The sequence below is a fragment of the Sceloporus undulatus genome, chromosome 1, assembly GCF_019175285.1.
Source record: "Sceloporus undulatus isolate JIND9_A2432 ecotype Alabama chromosome 1, SceUnd_v1.1, whole genome shotgun sequence".
NCBI classification, from domain to species: Eukaryota; Metazoa; Chordata; class Lepidosauria; order Squamata; family Phrynosomatidae; genus Sceloporus; species Sceloporus undulatus.
In genome coordinates, this window is record NC_056522.1 from 169,387,948 (window position 1) to 169,406,682 (window position 18,735).

Sequence of the window (18,735 nt, forward strand, 5' to 3'; positions counted from 1 at the left end):
AATAAAATACATACAGTTCAATATAAAACAAATTGTATCCTTCCAATAGTCCATCCAACTTTAGGTAAAAATGTGTATCCTATACTATGAATCCTAGGAAAGTAACAGTACAAGATTGTACTAATGCATGTGAATCTAGTGGCAGCATTTGTACAATACAAATGCTAAGCCAAAGGTAAGAAGAAGTACTGATGCAGTTACTTTTTTTTCTTCTACCACTGCAGGTGTCAAAGTGTCAGCACAAGGGAATTATTTTGGCAGCAACTCACCTTACGATTTACTGCATCAGCACTGCACATTATTCAATCAAGTCAATAATTGCCATTCTAAGCACAATGTGGTCAATAGGACATGATTCTGTGCTGAAAACCTTGATCTGAGACAATTGGCCTTTAAACGTACCTCAAGAGCAGTTCAAGTTGTGTGTAGAGAAATTTAAGTAGGCATCTCCGAGCTATAATTTCTGCATGGCAGTCATTCAGTGCAAGACCGCAATCACTCATATATTCTCCGTTGATACATTTTGTTCCTGTAGAAACACTTATAACCTGAGCATCTTTCACATCAGTACCTAGAAAATAAATTTCAGGACAAAAAGCAAATAAATACAATTTTTTCAGAGGCCTCATTTCCTAAAATACAATTGTATGAGATGATTTGCTTGAAAACATGGCTTAGAAGATTTTGCCTAAGAAAATATTGACCCAGATGAACTTCAGTTTTACCCTTGTCAGACATAGAACTTGGAGAAATTACTTTTTACTACACAACTTCCAGAATCCATGCAGGCTGGGAAATTCTGGACGTTTAATTCAAACTAATATTGCTAAATTCTGGTCATCTATGCTTTGAATAAAAGAGAAACATTGAGTCTTGCCAGGACACATTCATTTGTTTAAGTAGATGAAAAATGCCACCCTTGGATATTTGGCCTCTCACAGTCACTTCTTAACTGAGGTTTGGACTACATCACATATGGACTGAAACTATAGTTTTAATAGTTCACAGTATTGGAATTTGAAAAGTAATACAAATTGTGTAAACAGATCTTATTAAGACTGTCATCTTTTTTATATAACTCTTCCATGTATTGTTTTCATCACCTTTTTATTTCATCTTAGTTGCATATTGTGTTCCCCTGGTACACAGAGTATTCCTACCCTCAGGGTTTTGGTTCTATTTCTGTCCTTTATGGTTTGAAGAGTTTCATCTATCGGAACTACATCCATGGGTATTAAAAGAACTGACAGAAATAATCTCAGAACCACTGTCAATAATCTTTGAGAATTCCTGGAAAATAGGAGATGTCACAGCAGACTGGCAGCAAATGTTGTACCCATCTTCAAAAAAGGGAAAAAAGAGGGCCCAAATAATTATGGCCTAGTCAGACTGAGACCAATACCAGGAAAGATCTAGAGTAGATCATTAAATGGACAGTCTAGAAGCACTTAGAAATGAATTCTGTGATTACTAAAAGTCAGCATGGGATTCTCAAAAGCAAATCATGTCAAACTAATCTTATCTCTTTTTTTATAGAGTCACAAACTTGGTAGATGAAGGGAATACAGTGGATGTAGTGTATCTTGATAAGGTCTCCCATGGCATCCTTGCAAAAAAGCTACTAAGATGTGGGCTAGACAATGTGACCATTAAATGGATTTGTAATTGGCTGACTGATTAAACCCAAAGGGTGCTCACCAATGGCTCCTCTTCATTCTGGAGAGAAATGATTAGGTCCTAGGCCCAATGCTATTCAAAATCTTTATCAATGGACTTGGATGATGGGATAGAAAGGATGTTAATCAAATTTGTAGATGACACTAAATTAGGAGCCAGTTTAGTGCAGTGGTTTGAGTGTTGGACTATGACTCTGGAAAACAGAGTTTGAATCCCCATTCAGCCATGGAAACCCACTTGGGCAGGTCACACTCCCTTGGCCTCAGAGGCTGGCAAAGGTAACCCCCCCCCCAAAGAAATCTGCAAAGAAAACTTCACAATAGGGTCATCATAAGTCAGATACAATTTGAAGGCACACAACAACAGCAAACAAATACCCCAGAGGACAGGGTCAAAATTCAAAATGGCCTTAAAAGATTAGAAAGTTGGGCCAAAACTAACAGATAAAATGAACAGGGAGAAATGTAGGATACTACATGTGGGCAGAATGCACAGATATAGGAGGGGTTACACCTGGCTTGACAGCAGTACATGTAAAAGGGATCTAGGAGTATCGGTGGACCACAGGCTAAACAGGAGTCTGTAATGTGATGCAGCAGCTTAGAAAGCCAATGCAATTCTAGGCTGCATCAATAGGAGTATGGTGTCTAAACTGAGGGAAGCAATAGTACCACTCTATTCTGCTTTGGTCAGACCTCACCTGGAATATTGTGTCCAGTTCTGAGCACCACAGTTCGAAGAGGATGCTTACAAGCTATAACACATCCAGAAGAGGGCAACCAAAATGGTTAAATGTCTGGAAATAATGCCCTATGAGGAGTAACTTAGGATGCTCCATGTCCAAGTCTCTGGAGTTGCAGAAAAAAAGCTTACTCCATCCTCAATATGACATTCTTTAAAATATTTAAACAGGGACATCATATCACCCCTTAACTTCTCTTCTCCAGGCTAAACATGCCCAACATCCTACGTTGCTCCTCATAGGGCATGGTTTCCAGACCTTTCACAATTTTGGACACCCTCTTCTGGATGTGCTGTAGCTTGTAAGCATCCTCTTCAAACTGTGGTGTTTTAACCTATATTGTAAACTATCTTGAGTCCCATGTTTGCGAGGAAAGCAGGATACACAAAATAAATAAAAATACGAGTTGTTCATCATATGTAGAGATTTCACTGTTTTAAATCAAAGAAAACTACATACAAAAGGGAAATATGCATATATCTTTACAGTTTTATTTTGTATACCCATAAGAGACAATACACCACATCAGCAAGGCTGCACACATTAATGTTTGGTTTTTACCTGTTGTCATGACGACTCCAGCTAGTACTTTCCTACGAGCATGGGGTGATGTAAAGTTATCTGTCAAACTGCTGAATTTATCTACCACCAAGCGTGCAACAGCATCTGCTAAAACCTGCAAAAATCATAGGAATATGTTGGATACTTGGAGTGGGGGAGGACACCAAGATGTTTTAGTGCTGACTGTACATGTCCAGCTTACAACCTATCTTTCAAAAAATTCACAATGAATGTTTAAAACAGTATAATATGCCTGCAAATTTTACAAGAATTAATCAATACAAAACAAAATTGTTTTTAAGTTTCCACTAACATTGAATGTTCAACCGTGTAAAGCCAAATGCATGATGTGACTTTCTTCACATCATCCTGATTTCCATGGCAACACTTAGTACCCACCATGGAGCAGATAAATCTACAATATAAGGCAGCTCACATTCAAATTTTAATTAGGCGGTACTCTTCTTTATGACAGAGATCTAATTAGAAGAAATTACCATGGAATGCAAACATAGTTAACTTGAAGTGCAAATTCAAATGGAAAACATTTAATTGGATTTCAGACCAAATGTAAAAAGTAGTCAATTACAGAAGTCAATTTATTATTACTCATTAATAACTCAGATGCAGTAAACAGAAATCTGTAGCAAATGTCCAATTTTAAGGAACTGCAAATACTGTATATACTCATGTATAAGTCTAGAAATTTAGGTCAAACAATTGACCCAAAAAACCTGCCTCGACTTATACACGGGTCAATGTAAATACTGTATCTTAACTCTTATTTAAAAGAAGGAACAATCTCCTGATGAAAAGCAAGAGTATAATATGTGAATCACTGACCCCTTCTACTCTCTCATCCATCCAGTCTTAAGAGTAAGCACATAGAGTTCATTTTATAAGTCCTTTGACATTGTTTTGCTTTGCTTCATCCTTTAGATCTTTTGCTATATGCCCCTAAGATTTACCTTCGACTTATCCATGGGTCATAGCAAAATCCATAATTTTGGCCCCAAAACTTGCCCTCGACTTATAGATGAGATCGACTTGTAGTCGAGTATATATGGTACTTTGACAGACAAAATTTAATTGTAAACCCCACTTAAATGGCCCTCCACACAAACAATCATCAAACTCCTCCTTAATCGAAAAGGCCTTTAACTGCAAGTGAAAGGAGCACAAGGTGGTCACTGCAAAGGCAAGAATTATATTTTGCTTTCAAACAAAAATCAGGAGCGACAAGATTTTAATGATATCCATCAGGGTATATGAAACTATCATAAGAAATGCACACAGGTGGAAGACTTGATGGGCGCTTTCCTCAGTTTCAACAGAGAGAAGAGATACTTCTTCTTGTTGTATGTCTTCAAGTCATTTCTGATTTTATGCATATGTCATTTCTGATTTTATGGTGACCCAAAGGTGAGCCTGCCACAGGGCTTTCTGAGGCTAAGAATGTGTGACTCACCCAAAGTCACCCAGCAGTGGGTTTCCATGACCAAGTAGAGAAGTGAACCCTGGTCCAATGCTCCTCTCGGAGGAGATACTACTGACCTCGAAAAGAGAAACCATGCATCAAAGACTATGACTTAAATCTAACTTCTCTTTCTCAGTTACAATAGACAGCAAATCAATTGTTGATTGATAATCAATGCACTCTAAATCCCAATGAATTAATGGTCTGCTTGGAATTAGTCTGAATTGAATTCAGACTACAGAAGGATGGAAGGGTTGGGGGATAGAGGGAATGTTTAATGATTTGTTTGTATAATTGTATTTGATTTCTGCTGTTACCCACCTCGATCCTCCAGGAGAGGCAGGATACACATAAATATTATTATTGTTGTTGTCAAAAGTTTGCCTAATAAAAATGTTTTACTATAAGGCAAAGTAGCTGAAAATACAAATTTATGGTATGTCTGAAAGAAGACAGATAGGAAACTTAAGAATGAAGGCTATCTTGCAGAAGAAAGAGCAGAAATAGTCCTTCATATAATAGATGTAAAGCAGAAACATTTTTGGATCTGAACTGAACAGTTCAGATATAGGCTGCATGTGCAGAAATAATCCAGTTTGAGACCCCTTTAACTTCTATGGCTCAAGGCTATGCAAGTTTGGGACTTGTAGTTTTGTGAGACATTCAGCCTTCTCTCTAAGAGAGCTCTAGTGCCACAACAAACTACAGTTCTCTGAATTCCACAGCATTGAGCCATGTCAGTAGGGTTGCCATAACCCGCCTACAGGCGGGACAATCCCGCTTTTGGCGCTACTGGCCCGGTCCCAGTCCGGTTACCGCCAAAAGCGGGATTTGTCCCACTCGCGGCCACCCACCTCCTCCACCCCCGTGCGCGCCCTCCTTATGGCTGCGGCCGCTCATGCAGCCGGCCAGCCACCCACTTCCCCCTCCACCTCCTCCTCTGCCTCCTCCTTCTCCTCCGGCCCCGCGCGCTCCCTCTGGCCGCGGCCGCCCATCCGCCTCCGCCTCCCTCTCTGACCTCCTCCCCCGTGTGTCCCCCTTGCATGGCCGCACGTGGCCAGCTGGCCACCCACCTCCTCCTCCATGATTGCGCCGAGCAGTTGCCCAGGCGCGGCCAGCCAAAGCACGCGATCGCCCCACTTGCATGCCTGGGCCCTGGCCGCGCACTGGCCTGAAAAGGGAGCTGGTCCCCTGAGGAGGCGGAGCCTCAGAAGAGGAGGAAGAGGAGCGGAGGAGGACTCTGGGCCAGAGGGAGGGGAAAGGACTCTTTGGCGCCAAATACAAACAGGAAGAGGAGCAGGAGCAGGAGGAGAAGGGGAGGTGAGTGGCCATTTCAGGTCTCCCTTGGTTTTTATTTATTTTTTCAGGGCAGGCCTGTTTAAGAGAGTCAGTGTGGTTTGTGTGCATTTGTTTTTTTATTATTTTTTTGTTATTTTTAGTATTATTAATATCCAAGTTTCCCTTTTTTATTTTATTTTTGGTTATTTTCAGTATTACTAATATCCAAGTTTCCCTTGTTTTTATTTTATTTTTTGTTATTTTTAGTATTATTAATACCCAAGTTTCCCCTTTTTTATTTTTTATTTTTTGTTATTTTTAGTATTATTAATATCCAAGGCGCGTTACAGAGTGCCCCTTTGGGGCAGCCTGTAGGCGCTCCTTTCCCTGCCGGATCGGGGCTTCAGCTGCCAGAACAGCAGCCTCTGGGGCCCCGATCCACCGCTTTCCAGGCCGTGGGGAAGCAGCAAAAGGCCGCTTTCCCGCAGCCTGGAAAGGGGTGTCCTTGGGGCTTCAAGCCCCAAGGACACCCGGTGGCCGCAGGGAGGAGGAGAAAGGGGCCACTTGGCCCCTTTCTCCCTTGCGTCACTGGCGCTACTGTCTAAAGGCTGTGCCAGCAACGCAAATTGCGGAAGGAGCTTTGTTTCAGAGCTCCTTCTAGCACCGCGGAAAGGGCGCTGTATGCACCCTCGTGCGGCACAAAGACGTCACGTCTGCGCCGCCCCATTTGGAGGTGGCATGTTCGTGACGTCGTAATGGCGGCCCCTGTGTGGAACAGGCGCCGCCATTTTGTATGTCCTGGGGATGTATTAGGGTTAGGTGCGTGCGTAAGGCACGCACTTTTCCTAACCCTAGTATGTCCCCAAGATGTACTTTACGCCCGTCTATAACGGGCCCAAGTTTCCCTTTTTTTAATTTTATTTTTTTTAACAATGTTTTAACATTGTTTTAACAATGATAGTGATGATGATGAGGATGGTGATATTGATATCAGCTGGCTTCTGATGCCTGCGCTCACTGTTTCTGAAGCCGAGATAGTGTGACTTTCCAAAGTGCCTTTTCTGTGTGTTTTTGGTGCTTTGAATGCTAACAAGCCTGCCTTGCTTGGACAGTGATAGTGATGATGATGAGGAGGAGGATGGTGATATTGATATCAATCAGCTTCTGAGGCATGCGCACACTGTTTCTGAAAGCGAGACAGTGTCACCTTCCAAGCTGTGTTTTTGGTGTATTTTTTGTGCTTTCCCTTGACCAAGTACACACTTCTGAGACGTAGTTGGTGCAAGAAACCTAAAACGGCAAATCCACTTCTTGTGAAACCATCTTGACATGTTCAATATGCATAGCCATGTTAAAACATGCTAAGTGTTAAACCCAAGGGGTTTGGTTATGGAATAAGCCTCTGAAATATGCAAGAGGCCATGTTAAGTAAAGGCATGTGAAATGCCCAAATGTGCTTCGTGTGTGTTTCGGAATGGAGGGGGGTGGTTTGGGCAGAAAGGGAAGTACATTTCTGCCATCTGTCTAGGAATAATGGCAAAATGTCCTCCATTTTGAGCATGCCTAAGAAACATGCAAATGTTATATTAACATTTTTTTTAAAAATCACCAATTTTTTTCGCGTGTCCTACATTTGAAAATGTTGTCCTACATTTGTCCCGGTTTGGAGGTCCTGACTTATGGCAACCCTACATGTCTGTTAAAATGGTGTCAAACTGAATTATTTCTCCAGTATGGATGCAGCCATAATAACACCAATTCCTTGATGCATTTAGAAATGATATTCAGGATTGTGCGTTCTCTTCTCCAAGCCCCTCACTGCTGTTGATATAATATTTAATTGTGATGAACAGCAATGCTGATTTAGATTTAACCCTGGAAATGAAAGCAAAGATTAATTATCTACATCAGTTCAGAAGTATTTTCCCTAATGGTTTGGGACCCATCCTCCAAATAGCAGAATTTGTCCTTGGGACTCAGATCTGGAGGTTTGTTTGCAAGTTAGACGGTTTGCTTCCCTAAGGGTTTGGGACTCATCCTCCAAGTAGCAGAATTTGTCCTTGGGCCACAGGTTTGGAGGTTTGTCCATAGGGCATGCCATTCAGACATGCTTAGAAGCATACTCCTCATTACCATACACAATCTTTAGAGCACTGGCTGCTGTTAAAATTCACACTGCAGTAATTCATTGCCCTCAGCTTCTTCATTGCACCTGCAAATTCTCTCTCTCTCTTTTTCTCCCTCTTTCTCCTCAAACCAACTATCTTAAAACTGTGAATGAAGCTGTCTTGGCTGCCCATATCTTTCAGCTTTTAATCTTGAAATCTCAAGAAATGGGATGATGACAACATAACAGACAAATAAATACACAAACACAGTAGCTCTTATGAGTGTCAAATCTGGGTGTGTGGGTATACCTCTTAATGATCTCTGGTTTGAAACACTGGTACACCAGAATGGTTTAACATGTTCACCTCTACTTTAGAAGTACCATCCTAGTTCAATTTACACTCGTCCCCCGGGTTACGAAATTAATTCGTTCCGGCGCCATTTTCGTAACCCGGAAGTTTTTCGTTAGCCGAATCCCCATAGGCGCTAATGGGGAAAAGCCGCGGCTCCGCCGCGGCTCCATTTTAAAAAGCGCCAGCATTTTTTCGTAACCCGGGTAAACCTTCGTAACCCGGAAATAATTAATTAATATTTTTTTTTCGTAACCCGGAAATTTCGTATCGCGGCGCGTTCGTATCCCGGGGTACCAGTGTATTGCATATTTCTGCACAAAATAAATGTGTTTTTTTCATAGAATAGAATCATAGAATCATAGAGTTGGAAGAGACCGCAAGGGCCATCAATTCCAACCCCCTGCAATGCAGGAAATTTCCAGATCAAAGCATCCCTGACAGATGGCCATCCAGCCTCCGTTTGAAGACCTCCAAGGAAGGAGACTCCACTACACTCCGAGGAAGTGTGTTCCACTGTCGAACAGCCCTCACTGTCAGGAAATTCCTCCTAACGTTGAGGTGGAATCTCTTTTCCTGCAGCTTGCATCCATTGTTCCAGGTCCTAGTTTCTGGAGCAGCAGAAAACAAGCTTGCTCCCTCCTTAATATGACATCCCTTCAAATATTTAAACAGAGCTATCATATCACCTCTTAACCTTCTCTTCTCCAGGCTAAACATACCCAGCTCCCTAAGGCATTCTTCATAGGGCTTGGTTTCCAGACCCTTCACCATTTTAGTCGCCCTCCTTTGGACACGCTCCAGTTTCTCAATGTCCTTTTTGAATTGTGGTGCCCAGAACTGGACACAATATTCCAGGTGGAGACAGAGCAGAATATAGTGGCACTATTACTTCCCTTGATCTAGACACTATACTTCTATTGATGTAGCCTAAAATTGCATTGGTCTTGTTAGCTGCCGCATCGCACTGTTGACTCATGTTCAACTTGTGGTCTACTTGGACTCCTAGATCCCTTTCGCATGTTGTCTCCTTAAGCCAGGTGTCCCCCATCCTATATCTGTGCATTTCATTTTTTCGCCCTAAGTGCAGTACCTTACATTTCTCCCTGTTGAAGTTCATTCTGTTAGCTCTGGCCCAGCTTTCTAGTCTATTCAGGTCATTTTGAATTTTGATCCTGTCCTCTGGAGTATTAGCTATTCCTCCTAATTTGGTGTCATCTGCAAATCTGATAAGTATTCCCCCAATTTTTTCCTCCAAGTCATTGATAAAGATGTTGAATAACACTGGGCCCAGAACAGAGCCCTGTGGAACACCACTGGTTACTTCTCTCCAGGATGAAAAGGTGCCATTGTTGAGCCAACCAATTACAAATCCACGTAACAGTTGCCTTGTCTAGCCATTTAAATAATTATAACTAGTTTTAGCTCCTCTATTAAAACAATAAATTATTACAGTACAACCCCCTATCTGTGGGAGTTATGTCCCCAGACTTACCATGAAAGCACAAAATTGTGAAAAATAGCAAAGACTATTGAAATGAATGACTTTCAGAGGAAACTGGCCATAGAGTCACACTGGAAGACCTAGAGATTCCTAGACAGAACACCCCTCTAGCATTTCTAGGTCCTCCAGCATGACTCTGTGGTCAGCCTCCACCAAAAGTATACCATAGAATCGGAGGACCTAAAAATGCCAAGAGAGAACATTGGGGGAATGGGGGTCAGCAAAACTGCAGGTACTAGTCCTGCAGATACAGAGGCCATACTGTATTTAGATGTTTAATGATAAGTAATTTGCAGAGCTATCCTTGAATGCTGATCCTCACTGAGAGTCAAAACAGTGATGTTTGTGTGGCCAATTTTCTAACTGCAGCATTAGAAACATATGTCCTAAAATGATATGTATTATGTATAGTCAAAGCCTTTTAACTTAATTTGGTTCCCCTATATTTTCAGACAAAGCTCAGAAGAATTACAGATGCCATAATCTTAATAGGTTAAAATACATTAGCAGGTATAGAAATTGGCAGTTAGGAAAATCATATCCTCTGCAAGTGCACTTGAGTAATGGAATACTTGGATAGGAAAATTACAGGAATCTATAGTGCTGAAAAATATGCTTAGTTCTAAAAATTGTTTAGATTCACAAAGTCCTGTCTCAAAATAGGTGTTTTTACTATAGGACCTGCGGATTTTAATCTATTGGTGCATACTTCCTGCAGATGCTCTAAAACAATTAATAATTCAGTCTTCAGGAGAAGGAAACCTCATTAAAGATCTACAAAAATGAATTAACTTTAAGCAATAAACTGCCAACTACCTACGATTTTTCTGGACTATTGTACATAAGTAATTTTAAAAGGATAAAAGTAATTGTATTAGTTACAGATGTTTACAGTACAAAAGAAACAGTTACAATATATTAGATAATGTATTTTAAATCCTGATTATCTATATTTGGAGTGAAGGATTAAACTGTATCATATGAAGTGGTTAATAAAGTTTTACAGTATACAAAACCTCCAGCTCATTAGCTGGAAGTCATTCCGATTGGCACCATTTATCATTTATGTAGTTCTCTTAACATGAAAAACAATAAAAGCTGTATTCGCTTTCACCAGCCCTATGAGGTTTGCCACACAGGCACTCCCCCCCCAAAAAAAAAGATTATACCTGGAGTCAAACTCACCTACTAGATCATGGCTACTATATATACTCATGTATAAGTCTAGAAATTTCAGTAAAAAATTGACCCAAAAAACCTGAGTTGATTTATCCACAGGTCAATGTAAGTACTGTACTTTAATTCTTATATAAAAAATGAACCATCCCCTGGTGAAAGCCTGGTGTAATCTGTCCTGGAAGCATTCACACACACACACACACACACACACACACACACACACACCGCCCCATCACATCCACCCAGCCTTTAGGGTGAGCACAGTTACTCCTGCTGAAATTTTGTAAGTTCTTTGGCACTGTTTTTCTTTGTTTCATCCTGTAGATCCTTTGTTACGTGCGCCTAGGTTTTATCCTCAACATATCCATGGATCGTATCAAAATCCATAATTTTGCTCTCAAAAACTTATACATGACTTATACATAAGCTCCTGCTGTCGATGTTTAAAGCCCTCCATGGACTGGCCCCTCCTTACTTATCAGACCTCCTCACCTTCCCACTAGGGCCCTCCATTCTGGTAGTCAAGGTCTGCTGTCCCAGCCCAGGATTTCCTCTGCCCCAACTCGGATTCACCCCTTTTCACTCGCTGCCCCTCACTCCTGGAACCTTCTTCCCCCACGAGCAAGGGCCATCACTTCTTTAACCAGCTTCAAAACGGAGCTGAAGACCATCCTGTTCAGGGCAGCGTTCCCAGGCATCGCATAACTGTCACTTGCTATTTGATGTTCTTTTGTTGCCTGTTTTATTGAATCATTTCCTGTATTGCTATGTATTTTATATATATTATCCTACTAGAGAGGCCCCTTCCCCACCACCACTCCCTTTGTGTTGTGTCTTTTTAAGCCTGAAGACAGGGAACCGTCCAATTAAAAAGATTGTACGTACAGCGCTGTGTAAATTTACAGCGCTTTATAAATTAAAGTTACTAATAATAATAATAATAATAATAATAATAATAATAATACATTGACTAATATCGAATATATATGGTATATCCATAGTATACTATATCCTATATGACTTGGGCTCACCCTCATCATTTTGTGCTGCATGTTATGCTTGAAATGATATTGTTTATATAGAGAGTTTGTTAATAACCATGTTAACTAGCTCATAATGCCAGTACAAAGCACTGACACAGCATTTGTTTCAACTCTCTCCCAAATGCCTATCCTCTCACCTCCAGGAGCACACTGACTATTTAGTCTCAATGACACAATTCCTATTTTTAAAAACTATAAACTGTCCTACTTTTTTTACAGCATCTACCAGTGATATAATTAAAAGGATCAGGTGTCTTTAAAGTACAGTGGGCCCTTGGTATCTGCTGGGGTTTGGTTTCAGGGCACCCGTTGATACCAAAATCCATGGATACTCAAATCTCATTAAATATAATAGTCTAATAAAATAGCATCCCATACATAAAATGGCAAAATCAAGGTTTGCTTTTTGGAATTTATACAATTTTAAAATATTTTCAAGCTGGGGAAGATTGAAACGGTGGATAGGGAATCTATAGATAAAGAGTTCCAACTTTACGTAAGTTTCAGCTTTGCCCGAAGTAATTAACTAAAAAAAAACAACAACAACTATACATGCAGTGTTGTTACATACATGCAATGAGAACAGATGTTCTATATATAAAGGAACATGGTAAAGGTAAATGATTGTTTTCTCACCTGTGGTAGATGTAACTGAAGTCCCTCACTAGGAATTGGCTGGTGAGAAGGTGTCTGATCCAGCTGCATGTTAAACAAGGATGCCAATGCTGACTGAGCTGCCCGGGCCTTGGCAAGTTTTTTGTTTCTTCCAGACCCTTCAAAAGTGTGGCCATCCACTGACACAGCCATCACAAAATTCTTAGCATGACTTTCTCCACTTTCGGAAAGAAACTCATATTTCAGTCCTGGCCGGAGTTCATTCAGTATCATGACTGGATTCTTTCCACTTGTTGATGGATATGACGATGGGGTAGGGAGAGAGGACTGGCTAAGGCTACCAACCCCAGAAGATGACAAGCCATAATCAGCAGTGGAGCTAAATGAACCATCTCCATTGGAATCCAAATAAAAAGAATGATCTGGGTGGGCTGGGTTTTCAAAGCCATTGAAGAGCGTGTCTGGGAAATCTGCCTGGTCAGAGGTAAAGTCTGTATTGATGGAAAGAGTTCTCCCCATTGCTAGATGTGCTTCAGAGGCATTAGGAAACTGAACAAAAGACCTCAGAGCCTTCTCAGCTGCATGAAGCTTTGCTTTCTTTTTTGTAGGGCCAGAGCCTTCAAAAACCTGCCCGTTAACTTCTACCGCCATCACAAAAACAGGAGCATGAACTGGCCCTGTCTGAGAAATCAGCTTGTATTGCAAACCAGGCTTGATTTCATTCAGCTGCATCAGGGCATTCTTGGGCAAGACAGGACCAGGCGTTTTCTTCCTCTTCTTTGCACGGAATTTGGAGTGGCCATTGTTCCCCTCTTCCAGAGGTCGCTTCCTGCTGCCAGAGCCACCACCATTGGAAAGTTGATTCCCCTCCCCGGTACCTTGTATACTCCCATCTTTAGATGAAATGTTGTCCATGTTGCGGTTCTCTTTAACATCAGTGCTGCCTGAACCTGTGGTGCCCAGAAAGAGTAACTTACAATGCCTTCGTTGCAGGACCTTGTAAATGTAAAATTTACAGATTCCTTTATCTATCTTTGCAACTGGTCAAGTGATGTGTGCTCATGTTTTTATATCTGTATTCAATATATTAATTATAGATCATATGTCTCAAATAGACACATGGATTAAGTATTTAGATAACATTTGATACTTATACATGCTGATAAAAAGTTTTCATTTTGCACTCAAGGATGGTTATTAGAATTTATATACTACGTTACCTTCATAATTCTAAAATGAAAACAAACCAGCAAGTAGTAGAAAACAGTGCTACCTCCCTTTTTGTTCATTTAATATATGATTTCCCTTAAGCATCAGAATCCAGAGGACAACCACATTAGTCTATTCATGTACCAGTCATATGCTTATCTGTATTCAAGGAATAATATTCTTTCCTTCAAAGACTTGCCCATTAACATTTCCCCATCAAGAAAACAGGAACATGAACTGGCTCTGTCTCAAAAATCTTGCTGAGAAAAAAAAATTAAGCTGCTTCTCATCTACAAACACTCACTAGCTTCAAAAAATGAAAAACATCTCATCTGCTGTAAATTTAATCTGGCAGCCTGATTTCTCTGGTGTTCTAGCAGTATGTCCTAGAATAAACTCATGCTGTGTAGGACACAAGGGGCATTCACATGTTCACTTTACACATCAGTAGGAGACTGACCTGGTCATATCTTCTACATTGACTGGTCACTAACCTACCCCCATCCATCACAAATGTGCATTTGGTTTTAGTTTGAAAACACCCAATGCATATGGAGTATGCCAGTGCATCAGTGACTCTTCCATTCAAGTGGGATCTCTGGATAATTCCTGCTCTTTCCCTCTTCACACTAACTGCGGAGCCAAAAGATGTAGCTAATGGATATACTGGTATCTGGGTGTGGGGAAACAACCAGCATGTCCTAACCTACTTCTTTCTTAAGCATTTGATGAATGCGTGAGGCAGGTTGTTTGAACACTCCTAGGCCTGTTACAGACTGCCAAAATAAAGCTGCTTCAGGTCTCTTTGGAGGTATGCTGTTTAAATGATGCATGCATCCTAAGAATCCGGAAGCTGAACCAAAGCTGCCCTCCAGTGCTTAGGAATGGAGTGTGGCTTTGGGGCGACCTCCGGACTCTTAGGACTCATGCATCATTTAAATAGCATACCTCCAAAGAGACCCAAAGCAGCTTTATTTTGGCAGTCTGTAACAGGCCCTAAAGAATTTTTTCTAATTGGCAGTAGAGATCTCTTTAAAAATCCCACCACTGTGCAATGTGTAAAGTTTTCCCAATGTACATTTTTGAATTATCAGACTTCATAAATATATTTTTCATGTCCCCAAATGTACTAATTTTCAAAGTAACAATTTACCCAAGACATTCAACAAATTCCCCAAGATATTCAACTACAGCCATCTATTAAACTTCAACTTAACCTTAATCTACTCCATAACTTCCAGCATCTATCTAAGAATGGAGTATATCACACAGACCTTTTTGCTGAACCAGGAGTCACCCCGGATCTGAGCTGCATAAATCTAAGTGTGATAAACACCAATGCTGAAGATACCTCACCGTAAGAGAAGGCAGGGTAGCAGACTGTCATTTCCAATAATAGAGAAGTCTTATCCTTGCAGAAAAACTAAAGAGATGCCTCAGGGTCCCTGCAAAACTGTTGTAGGGGGGAAACAACAACTCTGTAGATGGACATTTCTTTCAAGGATTGGGAATCTTGCTGACTGAGGAAGAAACAATTGATCTAGTGCTAAATTTTCCTTAGGAGTCTCTGACCAAATGTGAAGCTATTGTAAGAGGGAAGGGGAATTGGGTTCACAAAAGGCATTATTCTTTGGACCATTCGATTCCTGGTTGCTTCAGTTTGTTACAATATATGTTTACTATGAAGTTATAGCAAATTAATACCACTATAACTTCCACGGCACCATCCTAGAGAATCCGTAGGACTACAGCACCAGAGCGGTCTAAGCAGAGAATTAAAGGATGTCAAGAAACTACAAATCCCAGGATTTCATAAGGTGGAACCATAGCAGTTAAAGTGGTATCAAAGTGCTGTAACTATTTAGTGGGTTTTCATTTGCTGCCAAACTATTGGTTTACTACAGAAGAAAAAAGTAGGAGAGGAAAGAAATGAAAATGAGTCCTTTAATCATGTTCCTTCCTCTTTATAGTTTTAGACACATAAGGCTGTATATACTGTAGAAATATATCTAAGGCTTGCTCTCCCTATATTATAAATTGTCCATGGCATGGACAACAGTCATCAAATATATTGCCGGAAAAATACCGAAATACTGTCCCACCTACAATGCCATTAGGAGAGGAACACATGGCCATCAGGTTCTAGACAACATCATGGAAACATGAATCACTACTATAGGATATGCTATAATGAATGAAATGTATTGGAGCTGAAGCTATGGTTAAAATATAGTGGGAGTAAAATAGCATCTGCATCAAAGATATGAAAGAAACAAAACACCCCCCTCCCCCTCAAAAAAACCAGAATTCCTACAGACCAATATTTCTTTCCAAAATTGTAGTTCCTATTAATATTGCTATTCTTCTTAGATAATGGTTCAAATTGTTGTACTAGCACCAAAACATAAAAATACTGTACTAGGAACTTGGGTACAGTGAAGGCAATAAGAATAGCCTACTTGCAGGAAAATAGCAGAGAAATGGTTAATGAAAATCATTTTGGGCCAGCTGATCTGGAATAGATCTATTTTGACATAGCCTCATTTTCATTTTCAGCTGCCCTTCTAGTGATGGGAATGGCTTTTATAAACGCTGAATCCTCTCAACATTGACAAACAAGTGCATGAAGGCATGGTGATACACACCGTTACACAGCCATAAACCATGCTATGTCACAAGCAATCCTGTCATTAGAAACTGCTTAGGACAATAGTGTCAAGAATTTAGCTAATTAAATATCTGACCACTGAAAACATTTAAAAGGAAAAACACAGAAACACTACAGAATGGCAACAATGGATTCAACAATTAGGACAGATGTCAAATAGACATAAGCAGGGAGCTTGGAACTTGGACAAAAAGGCAAGTGTTGGGGTGACAGAGTATGTCTGAGGAACAGCTGGCACCACCAGATGTTTAATGCTGTACATCCAAGCTTGGTGCAGAGAAAGCTTACATCTTATTTGCAAGGAATTCTGCTGAAGCCAGAGCTCTTAAGATTATTTAGACTAAGGGGTCTCTTTTTAAAGCAGCAGAACACAGAGCTTGGAAAGTTACTTTCAAGGTGAATGAATACAGAGATATGGCAATGCCACCCCTAAGTGTGCAGTGGCTTCAGTATGTCATTATATTTATCCTTCTTAAAAGTAATTTTTCAAGATCTGAAGCAGCCACACAAAACTGCCCCAAATTCCCCCTCGTCTCTGATGGACTAGCAAATTGTGATGGACTAGCAGATTGTGATGTTGGGATTTAAGTGGATTTCTCAATCCTGTGATTAATCCTATGCTTTTGGTCTTTGGGGCAGCAAAGAACAGAAGCTCCAGGAAGAAGAAGAAAAAGGAGCCAAGAATTTAGCTCTCCTCTTCTCTTTCTGGAAAAGGTCTGCATGTCCTACTATATACATTTTATCCATGAGCCACCTTGGGTCCTTTTTTGGGAGAAAGGCATCCTATAAATTGAAGAAAGAAAGAAATATACATATATCCTAAAAGTCAGGTAGCTGAAATGCTGTTTTTAAATTTATGTAAATTAAAGCTACTGGTACATAACAACAAGTAGCCCTCCGTTTAAAAAAGATAAAAGAAGAATAATGCTAATAGTGCATAGCAGAAGTTGCCCCCAAACACAGTTCCTACTGGGCAATCACCTTGCCCTCATGAATGCTATTTTACATGTCATCTATGTGGAGCCTTCCTAGGGGTGTTACCAGCAATTGCTCCATCTTTATCTTAAGTAGAAAAAATTCCATAAGAAAGGAAAGACAAAAAAAAAAAAAAAAAGAACTATGTCTTTTGACTACCAGTCTCTCTGGAAGCACTCCTGCTATTTGGAGGGAAGGGGAAGAGAGAACTTAGAACTAGTTGCACCTATGGGGAGTAGGCATGTACAATTTTTCATACAGAAGGATTGATCATTCTGGAAAAAGTTGTAAATATGGAGTGGTTAGGCCTTTTAATAACTTCAATTTATATAAAACCAAGAGGTTTTTCAACTGTTCTCCTGAACTAGACCAACATAATTTGGTTGTACTTTTTGATTATATGAGCACCACTATTAGGCATACCTGGATAGGGAAGAGAGAGAAGGAGGGAAGAAACAAACCTGGGGTCAGTTTCCATCATACTGTGGCAATTGCTAAGGCCCAGGTCATCTAATATGCCTCAGAAAGGTAGTGCCTTACCTACCTTATCAATACACAACATCATCCTGCCCAACCCTGATTGCCTTACTCTTGTCACCAGATTCCCACTCATGATCACCAGAGACAAAATATCTATTTAATTCCCCAGATCAACACTGGGCTGCTTCTGTCAGGAAAACTCATAACTCTACATAAGGAATAGACTGGCAAGCACAGCATCCCCCCCCCCCACCACCACCACCACTGATGAGGTCTGGTTAATACTGGAAGGCAGGCCCTGAGGGCAGGTTGTTCAGCATCCTTCAAAATCAAGAACTAGGTCTAGTGGAAGATGCCACATCATTAGATTTTCATCTCTGCCCCACCTGAACTGTCCTCTCTCACTTCACAGGGTAATCTAACATCAACTGCCCATACTGGAAGGACTAGGCAAGTAAAAGCAACTGTTCCAGGAGGACTGGTACCATTTTGTTTTGCAATGTACATTCTGCATTTTATAAATTGATCTGAGCTCCTTTGAAGTGGGTTAACAATCTACTAAATTAGGGCTGGTGAATCCCCCCAAATGCTGTTGGATTGCAGTCCCATCAACCCTCACTGCTGGCTATGCCGATTAGGGATGATGAGAGCTGCAGTCTAAAAAAATCTAAGGAACCACACTATTCCCCAGATTTACACTAAATATATAATATACTACACCTCAACAAGTGAAGTTGAACAGGTAACCTTCAAATTCTTTCGTACCCATAAACTATTGAATCCTAATTATTCTAGCAACAAACTGTGGGCTTTCTATAAAACGTAACACAAAATTTTACATGAAATTTATGTTCACAATACAAAATAA

General features: G+C 40.5%; 1 protein-coding gene across 5 annotated transcripts in view; it reads right to left on the reverse strand.

Annotated features, from left to right (window-relative positions):
* Positions 1-18,735, reverse strand: part of ADARB1 (adenosine deaminase RNA specific B1) — an 82,355-nt gene that overhangs the window by 27,358 nt on the left and 36,262 nt on the right. For 4 of the 5 annotated variants that reach the window (XM_042471285.1, XM_042471317.1, XM_042471274.1 and 1 more), the window contains 3 exons: positions 12,557-13,485; positions 2,981-3,095; positions 403-571 (listed from right to left, as the gene is read on the reverse strand). In XM_042471285.1, the coding sequence (XP_042327219.1) occupies positions 403-571; positions 2,981-3,095; positions 12,557-13,485 (1,213 nt within the window). Of the gene's footprint in view, positions 1-402; positions 572-2,980; positions 3,096-12,556; positions 13,533-18,735 lie in introns of all 5 variants that reach the window. The other variant, XM_042471297.1, reaches the window with a different exon arrangement.